Source organism: Zootermopsis nevadensis, unplaced genomic scaffold (assembly GCF_977971745.1).
Source record: "Zootermopsis nevadensis isolate Lab colony 2312 unplaced genomic scaffold, Znev_1.0 Znev_ptg000001l, whole genome shotgun sequence".
Lineage (NCBI taxonomy): Eukaryota > Metazoa > Arthropoda > Insecta > Blattodea > Termopsidae > Zootermopsis > Zootermopsis nevadensis.
The window spans coordinates 18803946-18827235 of record NW_028259133.1 but is presented as its reverse complement, the minus strand read 5'-3'; the positions used below and the strand labels follow the sequence as shown (position 1 = coordinate 18827235).

Sequence of the window (23290 nt, the reverse complement as noted above, 5' to 3'; positions counted from 1 at the left end):
TATGATTAAAAGTCTTGCAACATTTCTTTTAAAAGGGCTTCATAACCTGTACATTGCAGCGTTGGTTTTCCGATTTTTTGATGCTGTACAAAGACTTTATTTGGTTGTATCGTGTTATCGAAAGCTAGTTCTGCGTGGCAGCTCCAAGTTAACCGCGCTTTTCTAAGCTTTTCTGAGAGCAGAGAGTAACACCGCACGTTATTATGGGTTTCTGAAAAAAAAAAAAAAAGGAGAGGTTAGAGTGAAAGGTCACACAAAAAGTAAGTTTAACTCACACTTTGTAATGCAGTGCGACACTTTATCCCGTTACTTGTCATGAAAATGACGCTAAGCCATAGAATAGATTTTTTTGTCCTTTGTTCCCTTGCCTTTCGTTTGATACACAAAAGCTCGTATTACAAATTCATTTTACATGAGAGACTTTGTAAACATGTTTAACTAAAATAGGGCATTCAAAAAGGTTGCGTCAAGGTTTTGTACACCCATTTAGTTGGTTCGCGGACCAACAGTTGCTTCTACAATGAAACCATTGGAAATTCCTTCATCAACTTTAAAACAAAAGTCCACTTATCAACAGCGTATAAAATCAGGCTACGTAGCTTAATGGGAATCTTTATAATTTATTTTATTTATAAAATATTAAGCCTAATTCTGTGTTAAAATTATGTCATGACCGTTTCCTTATACGAGGTGCGATCGGAAAGTTTCAAGACTGTGTCAATAGAGGGCGAACCGGATGTAGTACGAGCTTTTGCCTTTAGGGGGTGCGGCCTACATTCATAGTGAATCAGTGTGCCAGCCGGCATCATCGAATTAGCATTTGTTTCTTAGTTACGGGCGTTTTGGTAGTGCATTACACCGACCCTCCTGCGATTTCGGAATGGCGTGTGCATCAAATTTTGCCAAAGACTCGCCAAAACGGCTACGGAAACCTATGAAATGCTACAGCAAGCATTTGGGGAGTCCGCAATGGGTCGAGCACAAACTTTTGTGTGGCATTCACGTTTTAAAAATGGCCGAACCTCTGTCGATGATGACGAGCATTCTGGACGACCATCTTCGAGCACAACGCCCGAAAATGTTACGAAGATTCGGCAGGCCATTCACGAAGATCGACGTCGTACCATCAACGACTTGTGCGACATTGTTGGGATAGGCTATGGGACCTGTCAGCTGATTCTAAAGGAAGAACTCCACATGCGACGCATCATGACAACGCGCCAGCGCACACCGCCCTCAAAGTTCGGCAGTTTTTGGCCTCAAACACCATGGCCGTCATCCCGCACCCACCTTATTCGCCGTGTGACTTCTTCCTCTTCCCAAAGATGAAAATTCAGCTAAAGGGAAGGAGATTTGAGACGATAGAAGAGATTCAGGCAGAATCGCAGATGGTGCTTGACAGGCTGACAAAGAAAGATTTCCAGGGATGCTTCCAGGCTTGGCAGCGGCGCTGGGATCGTTGTCTTCACTCCCAGGGGAACTACTTCGAGGGTGATGGATGAATTTAATACCTGAGATAAGTGTACGGGTTTTTATAGGCGCATTCTGGAAACTTTCCGATCGCACCTCGTATATCCCTTCCAATACATTATTTAACAACCATCCTATCAGTCGATACCGTATAATCTGAGCTACTGACAGCGTCGTTAAATAAACCCCAATTAAAATATAAAATAATTTGAGTTAGCAAACGTATATAAAGCTTTGTTAAATACAATTTATTATAAGTTTTACATTCTCGCATGGTCTCTCGTTGGAAAGTTAATTTTATAGCCAGTTTTGTAACTATAATAAGAGAGGGAAGTTTTGTGGCTTCCAGATCTTCTTCTTCTTCTTCTTTTCCCCTTATATCGCTTATCATGTCTGTGCAGAAGGCTGCTATCTCATGACTGTTCTCGTCTTCCGGGATTGTTGCCTGCTTCCTGTAGCATTTGCCATGGGGTCGGGTCTGAGTAACCCCCCCACCCCCCCTATCACCACGTGCATACACAACTTGGCCCAAATTATATCTTTTCTTTTCTCATATCTCATTTTATTTCATTTTATCAGGTTTTTCTTTCCTCTGCCCCCATTTCCTGTTTCCTCATGCGCCCACGCTTTAAAATTTATCACATCGTGAAGTCTCTACAAAGTAATATCGTACATAATACCTAAGAGAAGTGAAATTTTATTTCAGATTGAATGTTGAAACAGCTGATAGAATCCGTTGTTGACGTGTCAGCGGAAAACTCTTAAATGTACCTAATAAGGCGATGTACGTCGATTCTAAACACATTCTTCGCTTACTTCATTCATAATGAACTGCCAACCTTACATAAAAACTGGTGCTTTTATAGCTCATCTGTTTATTTTTTATCCGTTTGTTATACCAGATCGGATAGACGGATAAATTTTCAGGTACCTTTTAAAGACGGAAAATCGTCTGCCCTTTTATATCCGTCTGTCCGTTCGTCACCAAGAAAAATATTCCAAACTGTTGGACCGATTTTTTCTGTAACTGTACCAACACTAAATTTTGTTAATCCGTTTTGAGGTTATGCATGTACCAAGTATTTAAAACATTTTGTATCTTATATGCGTCATGTTTGTGTTTGATTAAATATATTTATTTTGTACAGTCTATACACAAACGTTTGAAGTTTATTGGTGTTGTAAAAATTATATAATATTAAAACATTTTGTTGTGTAAAATATTATATTAGCGCTGTTAATCGTAAATACGATTTTACATTATATTTTTTTACATTATATTTTTTTTACATTATATTTTTTTTATAATGTAAAATCGTATTTACGATTAAGAGCGCTAATATAATATTTTACACAACAAAATGTTTTACACAACAAAATATTTTACACAACAAAATGTTTTAATATTATATAATTTTTACAACACCAATAAACTTCAAACGTTTGTGTATAGACTGTACAAAATAAATATATTTAAAACATATTTTGTTCGGACTTTTACAATTATTATATTGTATTTGTATTATTATGTATAAGTTTCATTTACTTTAATTTAGGATAAAGGTCACTTTTGGGTCCCAATGAAATTCTTTGTATAAATTTTGAGACCTTCGTCATATTTGTACGAAGTGTGATATGTAGTTATACAGAGCCACGTCATCCGCTAACAAAGTTGGTATTACCCAGTGCCCCTTCGTGAGAGCTTTGGTGCAATGTTCCTCAACTGCCCCGACTATTTCCGAATATCTCAAAGAATACATTTGTGGACTTTTCATTCTTCTTACAGTGTTTAAGTGTGTCTTTAATGTAGTAGTTTTTCCTATCCGTCTGCCTTTTGCTAATATAAATTTTATACTGGTACTAAATGTAATGTAAAATAAAGACGGGGCCCAAGATTTTACTGCATTTATTGCCTTAAAGCGGTTCTGTGTTTATTCAATACAATACAATGCAATACAATTAAAATATTTAAGTTTAATTCAATTCAAGTAATTTAAAAAATCATATTACTAACTTGTCCAGATGAATTGGTCGTGTCTGTCACCTACCAGACAAAAGATGTCATCAGTGAAAGTTATAATAATAAACTAGATGATTTATTTGTAAGATATTTGAATAATGATTACGATAATGCACCAACAACAATTTCAATACTAATAAAGTGTCTTCCACCGAAAGCGTTGTCCAATCACATTTCCGCTTTATTTACGATGAATTTCGTACACATAATCCGGAGTTCACAATGAAATTATTTGAAGTTAACACCAAATCTACGGCAGTTCTGTGCATCGTTAATGCAGGAGTAGGAAAAAGAGTTAAAATCTTTTTAAGAGAAGTTGTGTTACTTTTGTATCGAACTGATTGTTTATTGATTACTTCCTCTCTGCCCGTGTTCGAAGAGTAAAACACCGTTTTAAAAGACATTTTTTATAAATTGCTTAGTAAGACAGGGTTTTTCAACAACGGGAAAATTTATCTTCCTTTCCAAAGAATTTTATGATTTCTTTTACTCTGTTCTTACATAACTGCCTAGTCTACCAAGATATTTGAAAGTAAAATTTGGCTTACGGTGTCACTGTTTTAGTGTGACTGCTTTTTAATAATATCTTTTGAACACGCTGACGGGTTTTCATGAATCTTCGTATCAAACGTTAGTCACTAGGGACAGCCCCATCTTTGAGTCTTTCAATTAACCCTTTAAAGTCTATTCATTTTTATTTTGGGATTTCGTATGATTTTCATTCCAAACAGTGATTATTTCCTTAAACATCAACAACCAGTTGATCTTTGTAATGGTGAATAGTTGTGTTTTCTTTGCAGTACGGACCATATTTTTAAATATTATGTAGACAAGCTTCGGGTTTCAACGGGTCAATTGTATCAAGTTTTTGACCTGCGAACTTTTCCTTGTGGGAGCTACACCTACATATTTATGTTATGTTATTTATTTATTTATTTAGTGTTCTGTCTGACGACAGGTCCATATGAACAGGATCCTTCCATCCTTTTCTCGGACTGGGGCCTGTTCATATACGTTCTTGGCAGATGATCCAGAAGTGGTTGGCCATTGCCTTCTTCTGTGTGTGAATGGAGTAATTGTTGGGATGCCACGGAGAAGCCCCCGGAGGAAAACTCCGTGTTGCCTAGACCACGGCCTTGCCCAACACAAGTTATAAATTCGGGCACCGCCGGGAATCGAACCCGAGACCCCCCAGGATTACAAGGCCAGCGTTCTAAACGCTAGACTAGACCACCGTGTCACATATTTATGTATGACTCTGAAATATTGTGCGATAATGTATCTTGAAAAAATATGCAAGTTGTGTTAAGGAAAATGTGCAGGACCTAACAGCACTACATTTCGACTTTGTGACATTTTTATTTATTTTTCAGTATGATCACGATACCCGATGAATTATCGAAGCTAGGCAGTTTTGTATGTAAATAGATCACAAGTGGACATAATCATTTTAATGTTAACAATTGCATACATATGTGTTGTGTCCTTAGGAAGTAATATTAATTCTTTTGATGAACGAATCTTATCTAAATAATATTTAATAATACGAACTGATTAACACTGTTTAGCTAGATTATCGCCGTTTGCATCTGTGAAGATTTACCCCCACAATTTCAGCTGTGACGAGCCCCCTCGTCCAAATACGTGAGAACCTGAAATTTCTTCAAATGTATAAGGCCTGCCCGTCCACTGTTTGAATACGGTCTGCCTTGTAAACTTCCTTTAACTCGATTTTCAACCGGAATGACTCCACCCACCCGCCCCTCCCAAACTCTTTGTGCCCCTTCCCCGAGTCAGAGATCCCCCCCCCCACTTCCATGTGGCACCGACGGGGGTTCAAGCCATTACTCCAGTAGACCCAGCTCCTGGCGGCATAACAGTAGCAGGCAAAGACTAATTACTACTGAACAAGGATTTGCTAAATTATCACCTTGAAACCCCTCCCCATGTCTCAGTTAATAACAGGAGTCACCACCCTTCTCTTCCCACTATTGAGTTATGACCCGACATAGTGCTACGACATTAACGTCTCTCAGTAATAACTCCCACAGAATATAAGAGCGGCAGCCCAGTGTTCTCACCCCCCCTTCACCTCATGGCGGACTCCTTTATACTCAGCACGTGACTTCAAAAGCATGAACAACCCCACCCTCTCATAGCTTCCACTCTATAGCTGGTATTTTAATTTCTACCACTTCCCCTCCTCTCTACTTCCCCTCTTTTTTACCATATTTTCCCCTCCTCACATTTTACGTGCTGGACGCTTGGAAATTTCAGTTACCCAGTTCCACAAATTGTTTTGATTTTCATTGCCTGCAATGTGATTTACGAACAAGTTGTGTGGATTTTTTTTTGTTTCCCCTAGAAATCGTGCAAACGTGCTCACGACAGTAGGGGAAGGAAGACCAGTCCCGTATTCTGGTGGCAACCAGTGGAATTACAATTTAGAAACAGTGCAGTAGCGTAAAGCACAGAATTTGTCTTAGCGCCATTCTTCCCTAGTGTTTACTATCCGAACTACAGAGAACATCTTTGCCGGGATTCGAAGAAAGAAACAATTTTTCTCTCGCCCATGGGTGATGGGGTCAACAGCGGCCGGGCCCCTAAAAATTGGTCAGCTGCGTGTCTAACAATGTAAGAAAATGTTTTGGAATTTATAAATCACTAGAGCAGGGCGCTCCTTTCGGAGCTCCTAGGGGGGGTTGGTCAAGTTTGTAAAACGCAACCAACCTTGGTTAGTCCCAAAGGGGAGTTAGTTTAGTGTCTCATTCAAGTGTTTTAACCCCTGAGTAAGAAACTAAACTAACCCCCCCCCCCCCCGAATGGGGGTTTAAACACTTGACAAACCCCCCGAAGGGAGTTGGTTGCGTTTTAAAATCTTGAGTAAGACACTAAACTAACCCCCGTGTAGAAACAAATATAAGGTGATATTGTTGATGACGTCATTTTTTGACGACAACGATGGCTAATCCTTTCGGAGCGCTTCCTGTAATCTGATATTTTACTTCCTTACGTCGCTGATCAGAGGCCAACAGTTCTTGGTTAGTCAACTATCTACTTCCAACCCCACCCTTGCAAATCTTATTTTTTTTCTCTTCTGTTTATTGTTGAATAGTTCTGATGTTTTAGTTCTTTACGTCGCTGTTCAGAGGTCAACAGTTCTCGTTCAGGCAATTTTTTACGTCCAGCCCCATCCTTGCAAATCTTCGTCTTAAAATCGATCATAAAGTCAGTTTTCATAATAGTTTTCGTAATCGTAATATATCGAATGAGTATCAGTTTACCTTGTTGGAGTTGGTACTTCAAATACTTGATAACTTCTATTTGTTTACTCGGTATTGTTGTGTCGACATCAACAATGCCAACAGATATTTGTTTACTCGGCATTGTTGTGTCGACATCAACAATGCCAACAGATATTTGTTTACTAGGCATTGTTGTGTCGACATCAACAATGCCAACAGATATTTGTTTACTCGGCATTGTTGTGTCGACATCAACAATGCCAACAGATATTTGTTTACTCGGTATTGTTGTGTCGACATCAACAATGCCAACAGATATTTGTTTACTAGGCATTGTTGTGTCGACATCAACAATGCCAACAGATATTTGTTTACTCGGCATTGTTGTGTCGACATCAACAATGCCAACAGATATTTGTTTACTAGGCATTGTTGTGTCGACATCACCAATGCCAACAGATATTTGTTTATAAACAAATATCTGTTGACATTGTTGATGACGTCATTTTTTGACGACAACGACTAATCAGAAATTGTTATAGTAAAAAAAAAACACCTGTAACAATGTTGGCATAATAACAATTAAAATTGTTACGTCATAGTTTTCGTTGACATTGTCGTATTTCATTAGTCTGAAAAGAACTGAGCTGTGAATCGAGTGTTGAAGAAGTGCGTCTTAGACAAAATACTTTTGTTCTATTGAAGAATACTGCCTTACACTCTCTGAATTTTGTTATTAATTCGATAGTTCCCATGGACGAAAATAAAGGTAAAGACTTTTTCTTATTTTATTGTTATTGTTGTTATTTATTAACATATTTACATGTGTTTGTGTAATTTTTTGATATCGATTCTTAGGCGCCATCAAATATAAGACGCACCTCGATTTGAGAAATTTTAAAATGTGAAAAAGTGCGTCTTAAAACGAGGAAATACGCTATGTCTTAGCAGTTAAAATTATATATTAACCTACATCATAGATGTAGAATAAAAAACTATTTGAGGAATGTGGCTGAAGGACCATACCTTCTATTTTCGTAGACGTCGTGTTAGTACTGTGTGATGACGTCAAGAGAACTTCTGCGCTACTTAGGCATGTAAAAGTGTAGTGTTTTGTTTTCAGAGTATCGGACTGGACTTTCCTCCCTTTGACCTAATGATTAGTTAGCTCGCAAACTTGATGGGTTGTGTTTTCCGTTTGCAGGCTCGTTGTTGGAAGGATCTCCACCCGATGTGCCACCTCGAAATCCCTCGATGAATCGATTAAACGGCCGCGTGGCCACAGGGATCATGGGCAACCCTGCCGACCGAGACGGCGACTTCGAGCCATCGTACCTCGTGAGGACACCGTCAGGAAACGTTTATATTCCCACAGGTGAGTTGGCGCTAGGATCGGGGCGGAAGGATATCTTTGTGATACTAAATAGTCCAAGACTTATTTTACAATTGTGGAAGAAATAAGAAATTCATACATTTCGGTCAGGAAATTTTAAGTAAAAGATGACGATGTTGCTCTAGGTTGTGACGCTGTGCAGGCTTGAAGTCAGATACCAACGTTTCCTAGAAAAATACTATCTCAATCTTCAGGACCGAAATCTCCATAGCTTCATAACCTAGAGCAACATCGTAAACCTCACCGACGTGAGAACATCAAATCCTTAAAAGGAAGAGTCGAAGTGGGAGATCTAGGTTTAGATGGGAGGATAATATTAAAAGTGATTTAGAGAAATTGTATGAGCATTCACTTTTGTGATAATGGAAACTGGTTCAGGACAGGGTCCAGTTATTGACTTCTGTGAACACGTTGAGGAATCTTTTCAGTTTCTTAAAAACATGGAATTTCTTATTAGTTTTTGCCTTCTAGTGTGTGAAGCTGGTGATTTGTAGCTAGATATTAACATTTCAGAGGAGCATACAACATACTGCCTCCAATTGAATAAAAATTTTCTTGGATATTATCCATCGTCTAGTAAACATAAAACGTAAAACGACGTTTCGGAGATGCCTCCAACTTCTTGTGTTTCTACGTACAAGTGCTAAGTGTATATTTCTACATTATTTTGTACTTCTGGTAGACGCTACATAAAGCACTTTGTTATTTACAGATGTACCGAAGGATTCTCCTTTGGACTACAAGTCCAATTCATCATGTAGCAGTCCCTCTAAAGGGGATATTCAGAAAAACTCTGAAAGGTAAAGATTACTTCTTCTTTTTTTTAAGGTATTAAATTACGAAACAGTTTTTCTACACTCATATTTGTAATACAGAAATTCGAGGCAATATTAAATGTCTGAGCATCACAAAACCTCAGCGCACAATATTATGCATTAAAACTTAATTAAGCGTGTTTTAGCCCCGATATTTACAGCTTTCAAAACTCATGAAATGGAATGCAAGTTTTAATTATTTTTGCAGAATGTAATATCCGTATAAAAGTCGATGGGATTTTTGTTGTAATTGATTACGTACTCATAGTCTTGAATTCGACTGTTATCTAATTTTTTTCTCAGTTCTCACGGCTGAATGCCGGTGGGGCAGTCACCTGTTCGTTATTTTTACATTTTTATTTATAATTCTTAAGGTGCTCTAGGATTTACTGCGATGTTCAGGACAGGACACATAAACGATTTGTTTCGCGACTGTGACGATAATTAAAATATGACCACAACTGAATTGTACGAATTACAATTTCGACTGTAATCAATAAAACATTTGCTCTGACATTTTTATTTATAAACATGTTATATTGGATTTAGTAAATTGATAGTTATTGGTTGTCTGCATGTTGATATTTCAGATGTTCCTTGCCGTTCGGGACACCTGTTCCAGTCTTGCCCGTCCGTAATAACTTACGCCGCCCCAACTCAAGCCATTTCCCACAGTCACGGTTCCAGTTTCGGAAAGGCCTCCCTTCAAAATGTACTTGGAGGTGCGCGGCAATTGTATTCATTATCTTGTCAGTCGTGCTTGCAGCAGGATTGACATATATGTCAGGTAAGAGCTGATTACTTCCATCGATATTTAATTACACTGAAAAAATTATCGTCGTGTGTATTTTGTGCCATGTTACGTTACGTTGAATTGTGTGTTTATTAATTAGATTCATCAGTGTGAGGGAGATTAAGCCTGGTATCATAAAGGTTAATATGTATGTTTGGTTAGTTTTCTGCAGTTTGTCTTCTAAATGTCCGATGTACAGTCGGAACAGTAGTTTTTGGCCGGTGGAAATTTTCAAGGGGAAGGCTAGGAGCGAGTCACTTGCACCGAGGAGCCCAAACAAAAGAAATACGCTGACCGTACCACCTCAGGTACACACAGTAGGCCCGTCCGCTAGCTCCGCTAGCTTCTCCACCGGCCAAAAACTACTGCACCGACTATAACAGAGTTGTTCTCCATTTTGTTGGTTTACCCTTCACTTCCGCGTCCTTCGCCGTTGGTCCATCCAGGTTCATCCGCCTTTAGGGGCGATTTCTTACCCCAAGGGCCTCAACCCGCTCATCCGCCCTCCGTAGAGGCTGTTGGCACTTGGTAGAGGGGGGGCCACTTACATATATGTTATATTCTTTCCAGCGGTTAACCTATTGAACTGGTCATATCAGAGTGCCAAAGCTTGCACAGTTCTTGTCGGAGAAAACACAGAAGTTTTCTCCAAGTCACCTGCTGAAACGAATCGTTCGTCCGGTCGACCTCGACCATCTCCGGGAGGTAAATACCTGCACGCTGACGGCAATTCCGTGTCGTTACCTCCTTCTTCTGCATCACCACACAGTAAATTAGTCCCGGTGCACCTTCGTTGGCGTAGATCAGTTAACCGGCATGTCTTACCCCCTCCTAATGTTGTTGATACCCGTGGTATGAACGGTGATGACCCTGTCACTGTCCGTAATCTTGATGATGTTGATGTTACTGTGCATGTTGACAATTTAACTTCTGTGAGTTTGGTGCATGGCAGTATATCTGGCAACACCTCTGATGTTGCTATCACAGAGGATGGAGGGAATTTGAGCAATGAAGGAGGTGTGTCTCCGTCAGACTCCCAAAGGCATGCTAATGTGTCTGTCCTGCTTAATGTGAGTGTTTCCAAGACTAATGATACAAGTAGCAACACCAATATTGCTGAGGGACTTTTACAAGATGAGGGTAGTGGCTTTATTCCAACCAGGAGACATGTCGCTGCAAACATGCATGATCCTGCTCCAGATTCCATTCAGCGTGATTATCCTCCTGTGTACTCGTACGGTCAGGATGAGGTGGAAATCGTTAGGTTGAATCATGAAACAGTGACCTTGAAGTCAGGTGGTAGTAGCAGTCTCCCACAGCATACGAGCCCTGATGGGAACAGACTCAATAATGACGTCAGAGACATTTCTCCGTTTGAAGGTGAAAGTATCGACAGTCAGGATTCAGAGGATGAAACAGACAGGGCTCAACACGAAAGGGCCACGACCGGAAAGTCTGTAGTTACTACAACTTACCTGTCCGCATATCAGTCTGATGCTACGACTATGCAATACAGAGATGAGTTTAAGGCTGATGTCTCTTTGTTTCATACGTCATTAGAGAATCCTTCGCCGTTGAATAAACTAGAAGCAGAAATGGACAATAACGCAACTGAAAATGGTTCCCAGTCTTTTGCCGAGCATGTGTCACCAGAGCATGTTTTGAAATTAATACCGCATTTTGCATCTGAGAGTGTTGTTAACAGCCACGCCGAAGTATCTCGTAATATTTTGAATGTGAGTGCATCTGATGCATCATTAACAGCTTTGCCAAAAGTTGATGTGTTAGAACTGACACCTGATTCAAATGGTTCCTCCAAACACGCTAAACGTGTGCTTGTGAATGTGACGATAGCTACTGAGGATGCTGATCGAAGTAATGAGACGGGCTATCACTCCGGTAACCACAGTCCCGTGTATGTCCTTTCTGTATCTGTCCCTACCAATGGAGAGAGTGAGAAAGTTGCAGGCATTGACATAAGTCCCCCATCCCAGAAAGTTGCTTCTGTCCTGCTTGGTTTGAGCAATGAGAGTAGTAAGCAGACCTTTGTCACCAACCATGAACAACCACTGTCACTGCAACGAACCACCACTACCATCGCCCCACTTCCTACAACAACCAGTTTTCATTTGTGGGGCGGAGTTTGTGAATGTTCTTGCCCATGCCTCGATAACGCAGACGGCGAAAGTGACCCTGACTTGGAACGTGATAATATGATGTCTGTGTTGACTGACACATCAATAGTTACAGAAAATGTTACAATTACTCCAACACAGCTGGGAAATCACGCTGGGGAACAGAAACAAAGCGATGACAAAGCTCTATTGCCCGAAAATGTCGCAGCAGTCGAAGAGTCCAACATCACATCTGAAACATTTATAACAGATCCTGTTAAAATGACATCTATATCCCTGTATATGTCCACATCAGCTACTCCCGCCGAGACAACAGAGACCTCTACGGTAGAAACAACCACACTATATCTGAAGTACGACCCCTTTACGGAAAATGTCGTTGAGTCTGCCAGTGCAGAGGTTATGATCGACTCACGTCTGCTACCCGCGATGGAGAATGAGTCATCCACACTTGTCAGTGATGAAGTGACCGAGGTGTCGACAGATTATACAAGCGCCGAGAGTAGCACGCAGGACTGCCCAGCTGCCCCCATAGTCACTCCTCCTCCGCCACTGATCTTGATGATGAAAGGTAAGAGTGTACTGCTTCTAAATGGGTCAGTCCTTCGTTACCGGCATTTGAGCTCGTAGTGCTCTGAATTTTACATTGAGATAATTTTTCATCATTGTCTCTGTTAATGAATGATTTTTCTTTTGTACGTAATATTAATTCTTTGTTGTATATTATATGTGATCATCCTATTGTGGGACTAAATTTATAAAAAAAATGCAGTGTTCAAGGTTAAGTACAGTCGGCGCAGTAGTTTTTGGCCGGTGGAATTTTCAAGGGGAAGGCTAGGAGCGAGTCACTTGTGCTGACTGCACCGAGGAGCCCAAACAAAAGAAATACACTGACCGTGCCACCTCAGGTACACAGAGTAGGCCCGTCCGCCAGCTCCGCTAGCTTCTCCACCGGCCAAAAACTACTGAGCCGACTATAATACAAACCTGATCATATAACAAGGACTGACTGATATTAACTTTTTATGTAATTAACAGTAATTAGTGTTTGTGCATGGATATTTGGACGTGGTGTGATATTTGTAAGCATTTATGTATGTGGCATGGCTGATTGATAAAGGGAATTCTGCTGCTGGAACTAACATGTGGTGTAAGTAAAACTTCCCGTAGAGCTCCCAAATGACGGCACGCCAGTGCATGTTTCATGTTCGTGTATCTGCTTTAGAAGTTGGTGTTTGGTATATTAAATGTAACTGAGCCTTTTTCTAAGCATAATATTCATGATTTAAAAATGTATTTATTTTCATACCTTAGTGTTCACCATTATTAAACCTGCATACATATTATAGTAAAGCTTAACTACAGACGGGACATAATTGTAGCTACTAAGGATAACATTAGTGTGAGATGTTGCAAGATCCTAAACCTGATATTAATATCAAGCACAATTTAGAATTGCGTTTATAACAACTGCTTTGAGTTCTGACGTAAATGCTGATTTATTTTGTAGAAACTTTTGTTGCAATTTTAACACAGGATAAAAAAGTACCTATTCCATAAACAAGAAAAGTTACTTGCTGAAGTCTTTTATTGACATGTAAAAATGTACCATAGGTTTAGACCAGTGGTCCCCAACGCGGTGCCCGCCGTGGCTTTTTTTGGGTGCCCGCGTTGATACGGAAAGAGGTTATACTGATTAATGAAGGCCGTTCAACTATGAACATTATAAAATCAAAGCACAGATCTCGACTAACTGACACCCATCTTGATGATTGTTTGCGAGCAGCAACATCATCCTACATTCCCAAATTTGAAAAACTGGCCGATGAAATGCAGTGCCAAACATCACACTAACTTCCCACTTGAGTAATAATAATTGTACTTATAAAACTACGTATTTTTGATTGCGTGGTTTCGTGTATCGTTAAACGTTGTGTTGTTTTGCGTATTATTTGGTGTCCAGAGAAAAGAAAATTTGGCTTTGTTAATTGGTTGGTGCCCACCACGATCTCATAAAAATTTCAGATGTGCCCGTAGGCACAAAAAGGTTGGGGACCACTGGTTTAGACTAATGGTTTGGTGAGAAATTAATTCATTTATTTCATATCTAATGTTACATTTAGCAGTTGGGCTTATCGTGCAGTTGTAGTAGTTATACAAATTAATTTACCCTTAAAATAACACGATTATACGATTATATTAGTGGCAACCATAACCTTAAAATCACTACATTATAACATATTTTGATTTGAAAAATGTTAGGGGGTGTAGGAATAGTTACCCTGCCCCCACACTTTTGACACTCCTAGTTCACATAGTAGTAGTTTACAGGTCTTACATCGGATATATTCACCTTACTGCCTAAATACTGAAGGGGAACCGTCATTAACGTATAGATAAAGATTTTTACTGTTTGATCGAGTTAAAAGAAGCTCTGAGATGGTCTCCGTTATCAGCCTATCAAATCTTTGAAATAAAAAATGTGAAAATCATTTTTAAAATGTAAGAAATAAAGCTGGCGTTTGTTCCTCTAAGTTACTGACTCCTGTTTGATATTTAATTTCATAGGAATTGTAGATTTGCATCTTCATACTAAATTGCAACCATCTAGATTATTTCTAATATAAGTGCTACAATGTTACGCCAGTGATACAAGTGACTGGTTCTTATTGCAGGTGGCAAAATTCCACCAAGATTATTTCCTCCTGATGGAACGACATTTTCGCAAATTTCTTTGGGTCAGAAATTATCAAAGGACATTCCTCCATATAGTTATTGGAATATGCAGTTTTATCAGTCGGAAGCCGCCTATGTCAAGTTTGATTACAGCATTCCACGTGGCGCTAGCATAGGTGTCTATGCGCGGCGAAATGCACTACCAACGCACACACAGTACCACATCTTAGATGTTTTAAGCGGTTTCAAAGCAAGAAGTAAAAGAGGTTCGCACGTAAGTAATTGTATAAACATGTTATCACTTTGAATTTAAAGTGTTTTATATATAGCACGCTAAGCTTGATGACTTTTCAGGATTAAAATAAATATAAAATCAGTTAATTAAATGAGTTCACTTTATTAGAAATGTCTATAACTTCGTTTTGCAGAAGGATATTTTCATTCCGCTCATTTATTTTTTTTTGATAAAGAGAATGTTAACCCATTTTGTGTGGTTTCAGTACCCAACATCGCATGCAGTAAGGAATCTTATGCTTTTAGTTTCAATAAGAGTTTGTAGCACAAACCTGAGTACCCCCTGACATTTTGATAAGTTGGTGTCCATGAAGAGAAAATGTCGTATATTTCTATGGTCTGTGAATTTACTATAGCCGTCAGTGAAGAAGGAAGTGACGCACTTTATGGATCCTGGCCACTGGTTTCTTTCGCTGTACAATGACGATGGAGATCCGCAGGAAGTCTCGTTTGTTGCCATCATCTCGGAAGATATGACTCAAAACTGCCCCAATGGCTGCAGTGGAAAAGGAGAATGTCTGTTAGGCCACTGTCAGTGCAACGCGGGGTTCGGTGGAGATGACTGTAGCGAGAGTATGTTTCAGAATGTTTATTTACTTGATACTACTTTAATTATGCAGCGCATGAAATTTCATTCTTTGTGGTTTGGTTACATTACCATATTTTGGTATAAGCGCATGAAATATAGGGGACAGGTTGCAAGAAAATGCAAGGTTTATGAGCTTATGACTTCCAGTTTAGAGGATTTGTGTCCTTCGAATGAATGTTGATCTGTGAAAATAATTTTGAAGTTCTAATATTTTACAAATTATTTATATTTTAAAAAATAAAACCAAATAGTAATGAACTGTCACAATTCATGTAATTTATACCTGTAAGAAATTCAGTTGTTCTTTAAAGAATTTTTGCTGTGTGTTGTTCATTTGTTATGCTAGAGCCCGTTGGGTGGGGCTTTGCTTGGTTTGCAGGCGTGTGTCCTGTTTTGTGCAGCCAACGTGGGGAATACATCAATGGGGAATGTCAGTGTAACCCTGGGTGGAAGGGTAGGGAATGCAGCCTAAGGCACGATGAGTGCGAGGTTCCCGACTGCAACGGTCACGGTCACTGTGTCAACGGGAAGTGCGCCTGTGTCCGCGGATACATGGGCAAGTTCTGCGAGGAAGGTAAGTTGTGGTTACTCGATATGTATGAGTTCTAATTCTAAAATAATGAAAATAATAATTATTAATTTAATTTAAGATGGCAGGGTTCTCTTTTCATAACTGCTGGAGAAGAATTATCCACATGTTTGCAATGTTTAAGTTTGTCATAGTAGAGAAAATGTAGATCGTGATCTAATGTTTGAGAGAAATATATTACCTCCATCATCAGGGTATACTGATGTAATAACCCAGAAGATAATTCCCATGTTTTAGTGTTATTTTGGATAGTACGGGTGGTAGTTCTTATGAACTCGTACCGTTTAAGTGTTATATTGTGATATGTCTTCATAAATACAGAAATTCTGTATCTCATGAACAGTAATAATTTGTTTGCACATAATGTAAAATGCTTGTTTTTCCCTAGGCCTCCACAGCATTGGTCTTCTAACGTCGCATTTTGCACGATACTGTTGCTCCGAGCTACTGACGTGAATTTAACGTTTATTTTTCAGTGGATTGTCCTCACCCCACATGTTCTGGACATGGATTCTGTGCGGAAGGTGTCTGTATTTGTAAGAAAGGGTGGAAAGGAGCAGACTGCAGCCAGATGGATAATGATGCCCTGCAGTGTCTCCCAGACTGTTCAGGTCATGGCAGCTTTGATCTAGAAACTCAGACCTGCAGCTGTGAGCCGATGTGGTCAGGGGAAGACTGCTCAAGAGGTTAAAAACTTTACTGTACTAAAACACAGCTCAGATATGTTTATGAAGACAGGTGTCTTCTGAGTTGTTTGCGTCGTAGTCTGGTAGAAGTTTGTCGGCATTTCAAAGGCAGCTATCACCTCTGAAACGTCATTAAACTACCGCGCTACGTGGCACAATGACCCAGAAGACGGCCATCGTCTTACTCACTACCACGAGAATTGAATTCTCACAAATTTATGTATTTATTTCTAAGAATTTTATTTCAGTTTGTTATGTTTGGAATTTTCTTTCAGGAATTAAAATCTTGACTTTGTTGTATGGATATCTTAGGATTATGGTTCTTGAGAAACAGACCTGGTACGTGGCATCTTCAGAACAACGAGTGTTGTTTTGAAGATTCCAGTCAGTACTTATACTTTTACCTTCGTCATATAGTAGTAACGGATATAAATTCCTGTGATGAGCTTAAAAATCTGTACTCCTCCCCCAATATTGTCAAAGTCAAGAAGAATGAGATGGGCGGGGCATGTAGCGCGCATGGATGGGGCAAGAGGTGTGCACCGGGTATTGGTCAGGAAGCCTGAGGGGAAGAGACCTCTGGGGAGACCTAGACGTAGATGGGAGGATAATGTCAGGCGGGATCTACGGGAGATAGGAGTTGAAGGAGACTGGATTATGTCGGCCCAGGACAGGGTCTGGTGGAGGGCTTTGGTTAATTCGGTAATGAACCTTCAGGTTCGGTAAGCCATCTAGTTAGTTAGTTATAAATTCCCGTATTATGGGGCTGCTGGCCAGATTTTAATTTAAATGCAAATTAAACTATGAAATCTCAAATCCTGCAAGCAATTTTCGTTATTCTTTATCCATATAAATGTGTCGCTAAAGCTGTTAATATTGTCATTTCAGAGCTGTGTGATCTTGATTGTGGGCCACATGGTCACTGTGTTGGTGACTCGTGTGTCTGCAATGCTGGATGGTCTGGTGAATTTTGCACCCTGAAGCAGTGTGATCCAAGGTACCAACTGTTGTCCTTGGTAACAAGGATTTTAAGATTGTATTTAAGTGTAATCTCTAACCTAGGAATAAATCTTTATGTGGTTTGTAGTCTTAGAAAATCTTCCACGTCATACCATCTCAACCGCTGTAAACCACAGGACAAAAGTGAGTTTGTGGCACTTCTATTAATGCATTCTTTGCCATGAACGAAAGATAGATTAATTAAATTGCATACTTTAGTAATATTTGTATTGCATATAAGTGTTATAGTGTCCTACAGAGTGTCATGGAATTACAGGTGTAATGAGCATGGACAGTGTAAAAATGGCACATGTCTGTGTGTGACTGGCTGGAATGGTCGTCATTGTACCATGGAAGGTTGCCCAAACAGCTGCAGTGGACATGGTCAGTGTCGAGTCAGCAGTGATGGGGCCTGGGAATGTCGCTGTTATGATGGCTGGGATGGACGGGACTGCAGCGTTGCTCTGGAACAGAGCTGCAATGACGGAAAAGACAACGATAAAGGTGGGCTCGTGTTCCGTCTGACTGCTGCTCATATAGTCACATTTTCATCTTGTGTCTTTATCTTACTAACCAATTGTTTTACATATTCAGATAAATTATTATAGAGATTCCGTAACTATGCATTTGAGTTGTATGGTCATTCCCTTTAATATTCCTTATTTTTACAGTGGGCCGTCTATATCAATCAACTAACGGATCCATCATTTCTCATCCATTATGAACTACTTGAGACTATTCTTACCATATCCATTGTCAATATCACCACCTGTGTATTGCTCCATATCCATCACTCTCTTCCCCATTGCGCTTTTAGGCTGGGGCCACACGACCGTACACAGTACGTCCGTTGTAACGCGCATCGTGACGTCCGTCATAGAATTATGAAGGGGCATATAGGGTACAACACACGAAGTCAGTCTCTTAACACTCTTAATGCTGGTATTCCAGATGGTCTGACAGATTGTGAAGATCCCGAGTGCTGCTCAAATCATCTGTGTCGCAGTAGTCAGTTGTGTGTATCATCTCCCAAACCTATTGACATCCTTCTCAGGAAACAGCCTCCTGCAATCACAGCATCATTCTTTGAGCGCATGAAGTTTCTTATAGAAGAGGGAAGCCTCCAAAATTATGCTCGGCAGGAAACGTTCAACGAAAGGTAAGTTGAGTAATTTAATTGTCTGATATTTTGTGAAACGCAACCCGTCTCATTGAATGTATCCCGTTGAAGAAAGGAACGGATGGGATGATTTGTATACACTTTGTACTTCCTTTCTTCTATAAACCTATCACTTTGGTATATTCTAAGGATAAAATTGATTCTTTATTTCTCTCATCTGCTTTGTTGTGCCCTACGTGATATCACCCTCCCAAGTTTTAGTATTTACGTATGTGTGCGTGTGCGTGCGTGTGCTGAGATGAAATAGATAGACATGGGAAACATTAGTTTTATTGGAGATCCTTTATTTCCCATGACTACCTAAGCATCAGTGTTTTCATATTGTTCCCAGTCAAAGTGCTGAAATCATTGTGCATGAATGTGTGTTTGATTTATCATGATTGACGTGGCGTAATATTTGTTGCCCAGAGTGCAGGGTTTCCAAGTGGTTATAGAATGGCAAACCTTTAAGAAGTCTGTAAATGCAACTTCAGTCTACATTTTTATTAGTGTGTGAATATATGATTCTTTCATCATGCAACATGACAAAACACTGTTCTAAAACATCTAATAAAAAATAAAAATGATATAAACAAATATAATACATTAAAAACAAAAAATTACACTGGGCAAAAGCCTGTGAATGCACTCACAGGAATGAAAATATTTAATGCACAATGTCAGAAGATTCTGAAATCTGTTAGTGAAGAATTTCACAGTATGAAGAAAATATTACTGTCGTACTCCATATTGTAAATTCGTATCCAACCTTTCATCTCATACCTAATCATTTTCACTTATATATGCATTAAATATATTAGATATTCATTTTGACAATGATGATTCATTATTGTCTTGTATTGATTCATCTTGCTAATGATTTGAGCCAATTACAGTAAAACCTCTCTAAGTTGGACACTTGGGGTTCCACGAAAACGTGTCCAACTTACAGAGGTGTCCAAGATAGAGGGAAAGAAAAATCAGATTGTGGTCTAATGACAATATAATCTATTTACTTACATACGCTAACTACCGTAAGCTTACTTGAATTAAGAATTAATGACAATGGTATTAATAATAATAATCTTTTGAAGCCCACTCCCATGCATTGCACATTACACCCCAGGCTCAATAACATTTTCTAAAGTTAATTCCACCAATTTTCGCTTCCCCATCGCAAAAAGAAAAATTCCATTTCTGTTAACAGTCTGAACTCAAAACTGCAAAACTGTAGTCCAGTTAAGGGTTCAACAAAAGAATAGTTAAACACTTGCAATGCATTCCAATGATGGGTTCAATGTCCATAAGACAATCCTCCAGAGAGGAGGCATTCATCAGTCAGAAATTCAAAATAACAAAATATGTAACTGAAAAAGTTTCCCTGAAAAGCATCGAAGTTAAGTGCATGAACCTGTCCAACTTACAACAAAAGGGGTGTTCAAGTTCCAGAATAAAGGGGTGTCCAAGATATAGGGTACTGTGGACACGTAAAATTATAGGATATTCGCCGGTTCCAATTAAAAGTGTCCAATATAAAGGGGTGTCCAACTTGAGGGGTTTTACTGTATTGAAGTAGTGTTAAAATCCAGTGCAACTAAAAAATGTAGCTGGCCAGGGCATTAAAATTGTCCATTATGTGACTGACCGTGGATGTGGCAATGAAACTGATTGCCACCGAATTGAATGGAAGATTGCTAATGCAGTACACTGCTATTTAAGAAAAATAAGATATATCAGTTAATATAATCTTTTAAAATCATGACTGTCCCTTGTAGGCATTCTGAATTGTAATGGTTTATGTCTGTGTAGACATATATCATATGGTTCGCATTCATTAGGTACTATAGATATAGGATTACTTTCCACAGGAGAATCTCAGGAATCTTACGCTCTACTATTGTGAATTTGTTAGTATGCCTTAAATCTTCTTATGCGTTACAATTTGCAATGTCTCCTTTATTAGAAAAAATCCAATTAAAATGAAAGAAAGGCCATAAGGTGCATATTTACAAACATTTGATTACAAAACTGAAATCTTTATAAAGTTTAAGATAACTGGAAGTGTGAGAGAAACAAAAACAACTTTCCATGCATTTTCCAAAGCTTTGATTATAGGCTGTGTTCATTTCTTTATGAATTGTAAATTTTTGTTCTGTATGAGGACTGATTGGTAGTCACTGATTTGCAAATTTGTTGAAAGTTTTTCTTTCCATCACCTGAAATCGGAGTATACGAGTTTAAAGACAGTTAAACATTATAATTTGTGCATCATGTTTGTAAATATGTTCCTGCCTCCATGTTTTCTTCAGTGTGTCTTTGAGAGTTTTGTCAAGCAGATGATGATGGTGTTCAAGTATGCGTTGTGTGTGAAATGTATGAGTGATGATGTTTTGGGCCAATGTACAACTGTACGTGACCTAAAGACTTCAGGGTCTTTATTTGAATGGACAGCATGTAAAAAATTGGGCTGATGTTTATTGTAAAATGTTCAACGATGTAACATTTCTACAAAGCAGGACTGATGGTACAGATATTCTGTAAGTCACGTACCTTAACAAAATAACACATTTTTTGATTCTCATCAAGCGTTTAATAATTTTTTTTTCTAAATGTCAGTGAGACAGAACTGCACTATAACACAGTTTGGCATTTTATTGTATTTTATCCATAGTCTGAGATTTAAAATATAAAATTATAAGACGCTACATTTCAAAGACTGTCTGTTTCTTCTGGACATAGAGACGCCCATTCTCTGGGCAATAGCCCCGATGATTGAAGTGGCTTCTGAAACGTCTCTAAACTACTTCCGCGTTAAGTGGTGCAACATCCCTGAAGACAGCTTTTTCATACTTGCCGCCGTGAGAAACTCACATCATGCAATGATTGCAGTGCTTTTCTGTTAAGAATTCAGTCCTGGTTTGTGTGTTCACTAACCAACCCCTTTTTTCAGTACAATGCATGGTCACTAAGCGAATGAGAAGCACTTTGATTAGGATGGGAAAGTGGGGGGGACTGTGTTGTGTCTTTCACTGGACTGTGGTTAACTGTGTGGGCCTATTGTTTTTCTCGGTGCTGCTGCTCAGTGTGTTCTGGAACCACTTCAACACCAGGTAAGAGCAGTGCGCACAAGAAACGGACACGTAGCGTAGTGCTCGATGTTGCCTCACAGAGTCACCAGTCTCTCAACTTTTTGTTTTAATAAGGAATGTTGTCGTTTCTTTACAGCGTTCATTTGCAAATGAGGCAAAATCGTTTTCGTGTCTGTGTTTGTTTTTGATCTCACTAATTGTATGACGCTGAGATCTCTGTTTGTTGCATGGTTTTGTTCTTATTATGGACCCAATATTGTGTTTTTGTGATTTTTAAGTTTGCTTTTGTCCACGTCTTGTTTACAGTTTCTGTGGTGTTTGTATGTCTCTCTTGCCTTGGAAAATCCTTCCTTTATCTGGTGATGTGAATTGTTTTGTGGTCCATTACACTTCTTTGTCTACTCTTGAAATTCTTTTTCCTTTCAATATAATTTATGACTTCTTAATATTTTTAAGCTACAAAAGTAGCAATTTTAGCATAGAATTAAAAAAAACAGTTTTTAAACTGTTAGTAAAGTGCCTGAATAATCGCTATTATTCTGTATTTAATTTGGTAAAATTCATAGTTGCTCACTATATTTTATTTGTAAAATTCCCCAAATATGTATATTGTATGTATGCATTTTATTTTGGCAAACCTGTTATCAGTCTAGGAGTAATTGCTATACAGTTTGAGAGATGCTTAATAGAAACAAAAGGACTGCTGAAGTTAGCAAATAGTGGCCTGCTCAACAGTGAAGGAATGTAGCTTGCTTTCATCAAAATAGCACTTCTAGCATAAAAAATCTTTCTGTAAGCTAACAGGGTAATGCTCGTGTATATTTCTTCAATGTATGCCTGAAAGAATTCATTATGATTTATTTGCAAAAAAAAAAATTAGGAGAATATAATTCCTATGGCATTATTGAATATTGTTTATCCTAAGTGCCATCATCGCTATGGTAGTACTGTAGGAGCTAGCTTCTCTGTCTACTTCATTTCTCACATATTTGAAAATTTCATTGGGGCAGTTCTGTTGTAATAAGTTAAATTATTGCTTCATTCACACTTTAGTAAGTTTACAAGTTATGGTACAGTTTTTAATAACATTTTAATCAGTTGTCTTCATTTATAACTTGGCAGCCAATCTGTTGATAAGAAAAGATGTATGTGGCACCAGGTATTCAAAGACTGATAACACCCGCTCTAGATCAATCCATAGCTTCGATATAAAGCACTAACCTAACTCAGAACATTGCCTCACATTCTGAACGATTGCATGTGCTGAAATTACATATGTAGAACAGAGAAATTCATTATTGACCAGACACAAGAGACTCGAGGCATAATGGTCGTGTT

General features: G+C 38.8%; 1 protein-coding gene across 1 annotated transcript in view; it reads left to right on the top strand.

Moving 5' to 3' along the window:
• The window catches only part of Ten-m (teneurin transmembrane protein Ten-m), a 292606-nt gene that overhangs the window by 255813 nt on the left and 13503 nt on the right, over positions 1–23290 (top strand). Inside the window, exons 3-14 of the mRNA XM_022085228.2 lie at positions 7940–8110; positions 8841–8928; positions 9534–9730; positions 10307–12442; positions 14547–14821; positions 15198–15414; positions 15810–16004; positions 16496–16705; positions 17594–17702; positions 17982–18208; positions 18656–18863; positions 21947–21973. Coding sequence (XP_021940920.1) covers positions 7940–8110; positions 8841–8928; positions 9534–9730; positions 10307–12442; positions 14547–14821; positions 15198–15414; positions 15810–16004; positions 16496–16705; positions 17594–17702; positions 17982–18208; positions 18656–18863; positions 21947–21973 — 4060 coding nt within the window. The remainder of the gene's footprint in view (positions 1–7939; positions 8111–8840; positions 8929–9533; positions 9731–10306; positions 12443–14546; positions 14822–15197; positions 15415–15809; positions 16005–16495; positions 16706–17593; positions 17703–17981; positions 18209–18655; positions 18864–21946; positions 21974–23290) is intronic.